This window comes from Lolium rigidum, chromosome 3 (genome assembly GCF_022539505.1).
Source record: "Lolium rigidum isolate FL_2022 chromosome 3, APGP_CSIRO_Lrig_0.1, whole genome shotgun sequence".
NCBI classification, from domain to species: domain Eukaryota; kingdom Viridiplantae; phylum Streptophyta; class Magnoliopsida; order Poales; family Poaceae; genus Lolium; species Lolium rigidum.
The window spans coordinates 390,752,177-390,764,320 of NC_061510.1; the positions used below are offsets into that span (position 1 = coordinate 390,752,177).

Below are 12,144 nucleotides of genomic sequence, written 5' to 3' on the forward strand. Positions count from 1 at the left end.
CCCAGTGCGCCATGTGACTGGCCCGTCCATTCGCGGGCCGTGCCGGGCCGGCACGGGGGCCTAGCCTCCCAGGTTCGAACCCCCTCCGACTCAATTTTTTTTTGAGTAATATAGCACTACTTGCTGTGTACTATTCACGTGCCCTCGCGGGCCGCTGCTAAACGGGCCGTGCCGGGCCGGCACGCGTGCCTTAGGCTGTGGCCCAGGCATTGCACCTGAATTTCATGGGCCAGCACAAGCCCGGCACGTTACAGGCCGGGCTGGACCCGTCGCGGGCTTTTTTCGCGTGCCAAAGCCCGGCCCGTTGGCCAGGTATGAACTGGGATGCTCTAAAATCTGTCCGTGGAAGTCTCGAAGACTAGCGACCCAATTCTAGGGTTTTGTATCTTTTGTTTTCTTCTTTCCCCTCGCGGAGTCGCCGTCTAGGGTTTCCGCTCCCTGCTCCCATCCACCCCCTCACCGCCATGGACTTCGACGAGTACGACTACTTGGAGAAGGCAGTCGAGCCCCCTGTCCCTTCAACCAACGGCGCGGGCGAGAAGGACCGCAGCTCGCGCCGCCGCTCCTCCGCCGGCGGCGGCCGCGACCTAGAAGAGCGCGGATCGAAGCGTCCTCGCTCGGGAGAAGACCGTGAGCGGCACCGCAGCGGCCGCGAGCACCGCGACCGGGAAGACGGGAAGGTTGGTATGAAAGATGAGGGCCGCGACCGCGAGAGAGTTAGGGAGAAGGATGGGGGACACAGCCGGGAGAAGGTTAGGGAGAAGGATGAGAGCCGCGACCCTGAAAAGATTAGGGAGAAGGACGCGAGCCGGGACCGAGAGAAGGTTAGGGAGAAGGATGGCAGCCGTGACCGAGAGAAGGTCTGGGAAAAGGAGCGGGAGGGCAGGGACAGGCTTATGGAGAGGGAGCTCGGGAGGGAGCGGAGGAGCCGTAGCCGCTCAGAGCGTCGCCGCGGAGAGGAGGAGGAGATGGTGAGGGAGCTCCAGCGGGAGCGTGACCGTAGTGACCGCCACCGTGACTACCGGGACCGCGATTTCAGGTACGAATTTGTGAGCTCCCCTAGTACTATCACTAGCTGAATACATCCGAGGTTAATTGTCTAGGCAGAAATACATTGGCTCTGTTTGGAACACAACTGTATGATTTATTTATATGGATGTTCTGTGAATTCCCCCGATGTCATTGTGAATTTTATGTTCCAAGCAGGTCCATCCCTTAAGAGATACTCCGTATGTATTGGACTTATATGACTAGTCATATCTGCGTTGGGTTCGATAAAAGATTGATGTGTTGTAAGGAGAATACTACTTTGTTGAATGCTCTTGATTTATTTTTCCTTCAGAATCCTAGAAGCTTATGTTCTGCATGTTCTCTAATTTAGTTTGGCATACAATCACGGAACATATTAACTTCACGGTGCACATTCTTATTGTTGCTAAATGTTCCCTTCAGTTACGTAGTCATTGCCCTGTAGGCTTGTTAAGTTTGAATATTGAACATTAATATGGGACTCACAGATACAAAATGCTAGAGTTCTCTTTAGATGGTTTCAGCAACTGAACCACTCAGGATACAAATCTATTTTTTCTAGAAATATTTACAACTTGGCAACTTGGCTCAGGCTGCTAGGGCTGGGGCTCTTGAAGATAGAAGATAATTGGTGTTTTCTTGCGTGGGGTTTCTGACTAGCAATAATCATGTCGACCATATTTGCAGTTTCTGTTTGTTAAACCTGATGTAGTTGTTCTGCTGCACTCTCTTGTGCTAAAGTTCATTTTTTTGTGTGCAGGCGTAAGAAAGATGATGGTACAGAACCAGAAGTTGACCCAGAAAGAGATCAAAGGACTGTATTTGCCTTCCAGGTTAGTCTCACAAGTAATATTTGTTACATTGCATTCTATCCATCAAGCTAATGTTGTCAGCATTACTGCAGCTATCTTTGAAGGCAGATGAAAGGGATGTCTATGAGTTCTTCTCAAGAGCAGGGAAGGTGATACATACTAGTATTATCTATGTCACATTGCATTCTGTTATGAAAATGTTCCCTTTACAAAGGAGCTCTTATACCAGTTACATCCTGCAAGTATGATGGTGTGGATATCTTTTGGGGTGTGCTTTAGTTAATGCGAAGTCTGTCTTTTATAATCTCAACTCATGGATGAAACTTAATAATGTTATATGCTTACCTGATGGATTGATTTTTGGAATATGTATTTTTGCATGTGTGCAATTGTTGTGGATGAAGAATACTTGTTCTTGAACTGGCACCTATCATTTGTTCGTAATATTTTGCATTAGTCAATGATGTCCATGCACAGATTTAAACATCTAACGAAACTCTTCTCTTTGTAGGTTCGTGATGTTCGCCTTATTATGGACCGAAACTCACGGCGTTCCAAAGGAGTTGGGTTAGTTTCGAGACTCGTTTATTTGATGTATATTCCTTACTAATTGGATGGTTTTGCAAGAATATATACCTTATGAATTATTTAGCTCGCAGCTGATTGAACCAACAATGTGTGTGCTAAGAATTTGGTTTCCTACCATGTAGGACTGTAGTAAATCATGAGCGACTTATCAATCTCTCTGCTGCAAGCATGCGCTAAACCTAAAAAAGTCACTTGCGCCACTAGAAAAGGAGAAACATGGAGTTACAGGCATATATAATCACCACTCTAGTTTATTGATGGTGCTCTGCGATGCAATCGCATATGTTAATTTTTTGTTTCTACCATGTTGCCTAAGTTAGTTCTTCCTATAAAGGAACCGATGCTTTAGTGAGTTAGAATCTAACCCTCTGCCTAAAGAAATTTTCGAAATTGTGGATGTATTATGATAATAGTTTTTCCAAGAAATATACCTGTTGGGTCTATGGTTTTCAATTTTACCATTTAGAATCTAGACCTTGTCATAATATTTGTTTTCCATCTATTTACTGGCTGTATCATTACGTGAGCATTTTTTTCAAGTTAATTTGATTTTACTTGGGGAACATTTTTCATCAGTTTGTCATACTCAACAGGATTGCACACTGAAATATTTATAGTTTGGTCTACCTGCTGGGATTATCGGCCACTTTACAAGTAAGATGGAATATTAGATCATTCTGATGCTGTCAGCAATCTAGGGCAGTTTGATTCCAGAGTATTTGACAAAAACTTGGTGCAGGTTCTTAGGAATTAACGAGGCAACCAAGAACCAAGTTCGAAATTTCCTACTGACAAAAACTGATCAAAATTTCCAAAATATTCTGAAGCTTATGAAAAATTCTAACATATATAGTCACTTAAGGTCTACTTGCTTTGACAGGTAAAACATCTTTTGTTGGATAATCTAATATCTGTACTGAAGGTTTATCTAAATTGACAGGTACATCGAATTCTATGACGTTATGTCTGTTCCGATGGCGATTGCTCTAACTGGTCAGCCACTTCTTGGGCAAGGAGTGATGGTTAAGCCATCAGAGGCTGAAAAGAACTTAGCTCAGTCAAACGCGACATCAGGTGGAGCAGCTTCAGGTGGAGCAAGAAAGTTGTATGTTGGCAACCTTCATTCCAATATCACAGAGGACCAACTGAGACAGGTCAACTTTCTAATTCCTTTGGCTTTTACACTAGTGTAGTAGACATGTCAACTTTCTAATTCCTGGCTTTTACACTAGTGTAGTAGACAGGTCAACTTTCTAATTCCTTTGGCTTTTACACAATTACACTAGTGTAGTTGTATATCTTGCCTCCTGTATTTCTGTTCATGTTATAGTGTTGTCCAGCAGCAGATGAATACCCTTAGTGTTATTATCAGTAGAATTGTAGAATCAATAAGCAACTTTTGCATCATATTCTTCTATTCTGTTGGGTGTGCAAGGTGCTTCATCTCTAATAAAGGCCTGCACCTGTCTACTTGATTAACAGTGGTGAAATTATATGGCCGTGGAAACTAGCACTTGGGCCATTCTAGTTTCAGTTTATCATCTCTGCAATTTTAATGTCTAGACCATCACTTGGGATCAAAGTGCTGCCGGGCCACCATGGAATGATGCTGCCTAAAACAACCTTTCTGAACCTGGCAGTTCATCTTCATCTTTAATAGAACAAATTCTGATAGACACACTGATTGTCTAAAATAAACTAAAAAAAAGATGTCTGACACCATATTACTCACCTGAAGTGAGATTTATTTCGAGGTATTACTATCGGGGCAAAGAAAAAGTTGACCTGCTTTGGGAACAATTTTTAATCTATACTGTAGAGTTTCCTTCTTAGAGCATGCTCAAAATCCATATTTAAAATTATGTCTAGTACTCTGATCACAGAACGTACAGTGCACTTCAGTAAAACACTAAGACTTCCATGTGGCCTGTTATAACGAGTTCCTTTTTTAGGTCTTCGAACCATTTGGTCAAGTTGAGCTTGTCCAGCTTCCTGTAGATCCACTTACTGGACTATGCAAAGGTTTTGGTTTCATTCAGGAAAGTATTGTCATATATTCCCATGAATATCTTCTCTTTGATATATTTGCTTGAAGCTCTTGCCACAAGTCCTAATTTTTTTACTTTACTTCAATCATGCAGTTTGCACGGCTTGAAGATGCAAAAGCTGCCCAGAGTTTAAATGGCCAACTAGATATTGCTGGGAGAGTAATTAAGGTGACACTTATTGATATGTATTGTGTTGCTTCCGAAACAGCTTTTATACATAGTAGCCATCCATCTGACAACTCATATTATTTCAACCAGGTCTCGGCTGTTACTGATCAGGGCGGTATGCAACTTGGTGGCACAACTACTGGAGATCTAGATGATGATGAAGGTGGAGGCTTGGTGGGTTACTCCTTCTAAAACTACATCATTGCATCGGTTTTTGTTTCCTTCTTTTTGTATTTCTTTAATAGCTCGAATTATACAGGGACCTGTATAACATGTGTTCTCTTGTTTTTACTTGCCCAATAAGCAGTGTTATACAGGGGATTTGTAATTTTTTGCAGATGTTTTCAACCTTGCTAAGATTAATATTTTAGTCATTTGTACAAAGGGGTCAATATGGACATATGGTACATGTTTGTGCCCTATGCACTCCACGTGCTCATTTTCCATCGCCCATTAACTACAACTGGTTTTTTCGGGTGGGGATGTATTGATGACATTTCTTTGTACAGCTACCTAGAAATGTACCCTGCTAAGTATTAGACTGGGTTTGAGGTTTCTGATATACATGAATTTCTTTTTCTAGCACTACATACAAGTTCTGTGCCATGTGAAGGTTGGTTCTTTGTCAGTGATTGGTTTGATGTTTATGCAGTAGATGCTATAATATCCTCTCTCCCCGTACTGCAAGATAATATATTTTTCTCGCCATATGCTAGATAGGAATCTTTCCAAGCGTGCAACTGATTTACATTGATATCACACCTTCTGGATTTCATGATTTGGTCGGGTTTTTTGTGCTTTTGTTTTTGCTGGATGTAGCAAAAAACAAGAGGATTTTTTTTGTTGACTGTTACCATTTATCACATATCTTCTTGTTCTTCTCAAAGATAACGTATATTCATTTCTACTGAACATATGCAGGCATTAAATGCAAGCTCTAGAGCCCTTCTTATGCGTAAATTGGACCGGAGTGGCTCCACAACCAGGTACTGCCATTGTGTTTCGGTCTTTTGCTCTTTCTGTTCGTGGATGTATGAATGCGGCGGCAAATATGTAGACATATGTTTGACATATTATTATATACACAGATCTTCATCTAGCTTATTCAATCTGAACATATATATGTACATATACAGAGATCTTCCTCTAGCTTATTCAATCTGAACATATATATATATATATATATATATATATATATATATATTAGGTAGGTAAACTAACTGGGGCACCATGGTGCCTGGGCACCATGAATCATAAAAGGAAACCTGCACAACAAACTGGGAACTGATTTGTCTCTGTTTCTGATAATTGGAAAGTGCATTCTCTCTCCTGTTGATATTTGGAAAGTGATTTTCTCCTTTATACACCTATGCAATCTGGCACCCACGATGCAATTGTACGGTCATGATTTATGGTGCCTGGGTGCAGAAAAGTTATTTTGCACCCAACATAACTTTATGTTGTTACATTCATAAAATTATGTTTTGTTTCCATATAATTACGTTCATATTGACTTAACACAAAAAAATCGACATAAAAAACGCATTGTGTGAGTAATTGTGGTGTAAAAAACGATGAAAATACTTATTTTATGTCATATTTTTTTACGTCACATAAACAAAAAAAAATTGCAAGTTCTATTTTTTCTTATGTTCTACTCGACTAATGAAGTAAGAAAAAATTTACGTGACGTAAAAATCATTTACGGTTGCAAAGATAGAGGGTGGGTGTAGAATAACTATTCTACTCCCTGGGGGTCAAATAGCGCATCATATATATATATATATATATATATAGGATAAATACTTCCTACCCCTGGGTGTAGTTACACCCGTATCTAATATACTACCATACGGAAGTATATATGATACTTTATCGGTTTGAGTATGTTCACATACTATATCTAAGATACTCCAAACCAAGTTTGGTGAAAAAAATACAAGTGAACCCATAGTTTGCATTATATATCCAAAATACATGCATATGTATACGTAAAAAATGAGTCTACGTAAAAAAATCTGCATACTTCCTACAAAGTAGTATATATACTACCAAAATAGTCTTATATACTTCATACTACATGTACATACTCTTCGGTATGATAGATACTTACTAGATTATGAGAAACACGCGTGGGTGTAACTACACCCGGGTGTAGTATGAATATGTCCTATATATATATATATATATATATATATATAAATCTCAACCAACTCAAATCTTTATTTTCCCTATATTATTAATCTAAACCTTTTATTGGACGACAAATATGTATGAATGCGGCGGCAAATATGTAGACATATGTTTGACATATTATTATATACACAGATCTTCATCTAGCTTATTCAATCTGAACATATATATATATGTACATATACACAGATCTTCCTCTAGCTTAATCAATCCTATTAGGAAGTATTTATCCTATGTATATATCAGCCAACTCATCTTTATTTTCCCTATATTAATATAAACCTTTTATTGGACGACATGATAATGAACAATGACTATAACATGCTAGGTAGTGTTTGTTTGTGCATGTTGATTGTAACCTGTTGATTTTTCATGGTGTTTGGTGGAATCATCCTATTAGCATCTTGCGGGGCATGTCCTCTAAATCTTGTTTTTGTATCTGCAGCTTAACTGGTGGCATTGTTGCTCCTGGTTTGAACACATCTGTTGGATTGCCAGCTGCATCTATGTTTGGTGCTCCTATGGCAGCTGCTTCTCTTATCCAACCTGTTGGAGTAGTTCCAGGAGCACCTCTTCCTATTATTTCCCAATCTGCTGATATTGGGATGCCTACTGAATTCCTATTGCTGAAGAACATGTTTGACCCAGCAGTGGAGGTATATCATCTTTTCTATAAATTCATGTTTTGTTCTATCTTAGCATCTCTGTTGGTGTATTTCAAGTGCTTGCCTTACGTCTTTGATTATTATTAATTTTCGTTGTGTCAATTGTTAGTTTTTTCACATGTATTCATTTCTGTTTACATCTTAGTCTCTTACTAAGCTAACTGGGAGTTTGCATCTTCATTGCAGACTGATCCTGATTTTGATTTGGATATTAGAGATGATGTGCAAGATGAATGTTCAAAGTTTGGTGTAGTGAAGCATATTGTTGTTGATAAGTAAGTCATTTGTCTTTTAAACCTTGATGGTATGCCCTTCTATTTAAACTGTATTTGAGATATTTTTGACAGCGTAATACCTTGTAGAAAATCTTGGTCTTTTGCTTTCAAAAGGGAACTTTTCCTTCTTTCTTACAGAATGAAGGACCATCTTAGAGCTCTCCTTGTTAGCTGGCTAGATAGCTTGTAGCTATCCCATGGGCTATGCCCCTTGTATACCTCTTGTAAATATTTTTTCCTTTCTATATAAAAGTTCACTGTCAGGGTCTTCCTTACAGTTTCCCGCTAAAAAAATAATGATTCAACTGTATGTCTATGTATTATCAACCAGTTGTTATAAGCAGGAATAAAAAGGTGTCAGTAACTAATCACTGGTAACAAAATATTGGTTGGGAAGAACCTGTTTTGTAAGAAAAACAAAGTTACTAACCAGAAAGACCTACCAACATCTTCTATTTTGGAACAGGGAAATACTAGTTAGTGCTGTCTTGACTTGCATCATCTTGTAATGTTCATTTGCTGTGGTGTGCAGGCATACTGCCGGTTTTGTGTACCTGCATTTTGATAGTGCAACAGCGGCTGCAAGTGCACAACGATCACTTCATGGCAGATGGTTTGCAGGGAAGATGATTACAGCAACATTTATGGTAACATACCTTATCTTATCATTTGATACACTGTGAACCTCTTGCTAATTTCAATAACAATCCCGCTGTCTTTTCCAGACCGCCCAGCAGTATGAAATGAAGTTCCCAGACCGACAAGTGTGAGATGAGCTTCACAAACTAGCGGGCCAGTTTTCTGGTGAAGACCAGGCTGCCGGATTTCATGATATGGACCTACAGCTGTTCAAACATTCCGTATGAAGTTGTGTGGAGACTTGTTAGTGGAGTAACCCAGTTAATAGTTGTTTAATGTAATATTATGACAGGACTAGAAGAGGTTTGTTGTTTGGAAAGTTGCATCTTTTGTGATAGTTACAGTTCATTTATCATCTCTCGAGCAATATGCAAAAAATGCTGGATTCATTACAAACTTACATGGCAGACATTAGATCTCTATTGAAAAAATAGAGATGCATTTATTATCATTGTTTCCATTTTTATTGAAATATAATAATTCAGACATGGCTGTGACATCCAGTAACCCCTCAACCGAAAGCACATGCCCAACTTTGGACTAAGGTTAACTTTGAAAAATACCTAGATTGCAGTTGAGATATGCTTAAGGGAAAAACGCAGAATGTCTATATACTGCAATTCTAGTTTGTCATAAATTCACCCTGCGTGTCTTGGCATATGAGGCCTCTTTTGCCGTTTACTGCATTGTTAGGAATTCTTTCTTCATGAAGCGTCGGACTTACCTAAAACTGAAACCACGATACGGAACAAACAGGGTTTTCCCGTCTCTCCTCTCTCAGCCGCCGCCTCCAGTTTATCCTCCTCAATAGATTGGTTCCCCCTCCTCCGGTCGGCTTCGCCGGCGTCGGAAGGAGTGGGGAACCCGATCTATGCGTGGAGTTTTGAATAAAAGTATTGTTTTCATTAGATTATGTTAGGATTTTGGTAGCCGTCTTCTTGTTGGTTTCCCCTCAATGGAGATGACATCGTCTGCAATAAGTGATCTTCGGCCTTTCGTTCGGCGACGAGATCTTCTTCCCGGCGTCAATGGTGGTGTTGAACAGTCACAATTTTCTAGGTATGGGTCTTCGGATCTTGATTCGCCCGATCGATTTTGGATCTTTTGTCGTTGTTGCCGCGAGGAGGATTATCCTCGCAGTTTTTGTCCCGGCTGCTACGTCCTCGGCAATGGTGATTCGTACTCTCGGCTCTCCATCGACGACGACAAAGCTAGTCGGTTATTATTCCCTGATATACTGGTGTTGGTACTTTTGCCGATGTTGTATGACTGCTCTAATGGTTGCGTGCGTGCACTCAGTCTTGGCATTGCGGCTCAAAAAATTATGGGAGAACTTTCGTCGGTATCTACGGGTCTATGGTTCGCTATCTATCTTTGGCTACCTTCAGAAGAGTACAAGATTGTGTTCTGGAAGAAGAAACAAATTGAAGACCTCGAAGATTTGTTACTATCTTTTAGACTTTATTTTGTTATCATTGAAGTCAGTTCATGTATCTCTACCATGTACTATTTATTGCTATAAATATATGTGGTATTGATTGTCAAAAAAAAAAAAAAGGAATTCTTTCTTCATTGGGTAAATTATTCACCATAATTAATACAACTAAGAGTGAAATCAACAAAGACACTGATAATGTGATAATGACATAATGGTGATTAGAACAACCAACTTCGATAGGAAGGGCAACTCCAAGAGTGCAAGTGATACTGACAAGCCTATGACTAAGAGCATCTCTACCCGAGTCCCTCAAAACACGGCGTTGGATTTATCGTTTGGGGGGCGTGTTTCCTTCATGCTGCGTTTGGGGGACGTTGCACCCTAACCGCGTCCCCCAAACGCGCCCCCAAAACTTTAAAATATTATATTTTTATTTTAATAGATAGAAGAAATTAGTAGGTACGGTGTAGGTAATGCTGTACTAATATTCAATACGGTGCAACATAAACAGATTACATATAAAACTTTGAAAAAACATAAACAAATTACATATAAAAACTTTGAATTTTTTTAAACTACTTATTCTTTGATGGCCCCGTCTTGTCGTCCTCACGGTGGCGCTTCCTTCTTGTCACCTCTTCTGAAGAGGCGGTGCCGTTCGACGCGTCGGAGGAACTTGTGTCCTCCTCGTCGTCGACGGTACTCGCCGGCTGCGCCTTTGCCTTCGCTTTCGCCTCCGCCTCCTTAGCTTCTTCTTCCTCCTCCTTCTCCTCGTCGGCCTCCCATTCCTCCTCGCTGTCCGGCGGCGAGGAGCCGTTGCTGCTAGCGTTGCAACTTTGTCCCACCAATGGCGCCATCCCGGCAGCGTCCCCTCGCTGTAGGTGTCTGATGGCAGCTGAGAGAGGTCGCTCATTGTGAGAAAGGAGAGGAGAGATAAATGACGCCGACCGGTTGTAGATCGGAAAGCGCATAGGTAGGGATCTTATTGAGCGCGGATGAATGGCGGCGCAGATATTGAAGAGAGCGGCGGTTGCTCTTCCGCGGAGTTCGCGCTCTATTCCGGCGGTTCGCGCGTCGATCGACGCGGTTGCCACTGCGACGGTTCCCCTTCCCGGTAACTACATAGTCGCTAGGTAGGCGGCGGTTGAGCGTTCGTTCGTGAGTCGCTGACGCGTCGAGCCCGCGTCTCCTCTCCTCGCTTTCGTTGTGTCCGGCGTGCCCAGAGCGTCCCCTATGTAGCGGGGACGTGCTCGGCGCGCCGGACACCGTATTGGGCCGCACCGGACTGAAAGGCCTTTGGGGCGCGCAGCTGGGAACGAAATTTTATCCGGCGCGTCCCAATTCCCTTTGGGGGCCGCTTTGAGGGACGCGGCTGGAGATGCTCTAACTCCACCTTATGTTGTGTTTCTTAAATTTGCGAAGGAATAATGGAAGCGAATGTCCCAGGTGGGGTGATGATGCAAATTTACGAAGGAATAATGGAGGGGTGATGATGCAAATTTACGAAGGAATAATGGAAGTGCTGTCCCAATATTGGTGGGGTGATGATGCAATCGAAAAAGGAAGCACTAGTTAACCCGGTGAAAAATGTGTACCCGAAGAAAGAAAGATGGGGTTTCATGTATTTACTACTTCAACCTTGCGCTTCTAGCCAAACAGGGGCGGCATCTTGTTCAAGAACCAAAATATCTGTGTGCAAGTGCTTCGAGCCAGGTACTTTCCTTTGATCATCTAAATGCAGTATTATTAAAATTTTGAAGAAAGGACAGAGTCGGAGACAACAATTGTATTGATATTTGGGATGCTGAATGGATTCCCAATAGTTTCTCTTGCAAAAAATTTACTAATAAATGCCAAAGTGTGATTACTAAGGTGAGCGACTTGATAAATCTAGTTACAAATCGGTGGGATATGACTGATATGACTGATGTTAACATGGTAAAAGAATCGGTGCAATATGGAAGAAAATTTGATGTTGGCCGAGGTCCAGGGCCAATGAATACTCATTCAATGTGGGAGAAAATCTGAAAATTAGAAGTCTCTATGAAGATCAAAAAATTTGTGCGGAGGGTAATGCAAGACACTCCAGTGTGCCAAGTTACACTTGCAAATCGACATGTTAGACATGTTAAAGTCAGTGGTCATTATTAAATACTAGATAGGAAGGCGCGGCTTGCCGGGCGTTTGCCCACCAGCGGGTAAGCAGATTAAAATAATCATTTCAGCAAGTAGATTAAAATAACCACTTTAAATGTAGTGAATTTTATTAGGTGAAAAGTTCTGAAAATA

The 12,144-nt window shown here is 41.2% G+C and overlaps 1 protein-coding gene across 3 annotated transcripts; it reads left to right on the top strand.

Annotated features, from left to right (window-relative positions):
- The first annotated feature begins 367 nt into the window (after positions 1-367).
- LOC124704518 (RNA-binding protein 39-like) lies at positions 368-8,868 on the top strand. Of its 3 annotated transcripts, XM_047236784.1 has the most exons (13): positions 368-1,039; positions 1,790-1,862; positions 1,934-1,990; positions 2,353-2,408; positions 3,370-3,583; positions 4,382-4,468; positions 4,571-4,645; positions 4,736-4,819; positions 5,567-5,631; positions 7,284-7,494; positions 7,690-7,778; positions 8,311-8,425; positions 8,504-8,868. In XM_047236784.1, exons 1-13 carry the CDS (start codon positions 465-467, stop codon positions 8,546-8,548), a joined length of 1,746 nt encoding a protein of 581 aa, XP_047092740.1. In that variant the 5' UTR covers positions 368-464; the 3' UTR covers positions 8,549-8,868. The 3 variants fall into 3 exon arrangements, with proteins under 3 accessions (XP_047092740.1, XP_047092742.1, XP_047092741.1); XM_047236785.1 differs by lacking the exons at positions 368-1,039; positions 1,790-1,862; positions 1,934-1,990 and adding exons at positions 3,023-3,083; positions 3,169-3,291 and having other exon boundaries at positions 2,365-2,408; XM_047236786.1 differs by lacking the exons at positions 368-1,039; positions 1,790-1,862; positions 1,934-1,990 and adding an exon at positions 3,023-3,083 and having other exon boundaries at positions 2,357-2,408.
- Positions 8,869-12,144: the final 3,276 nt, after the last annotated feature.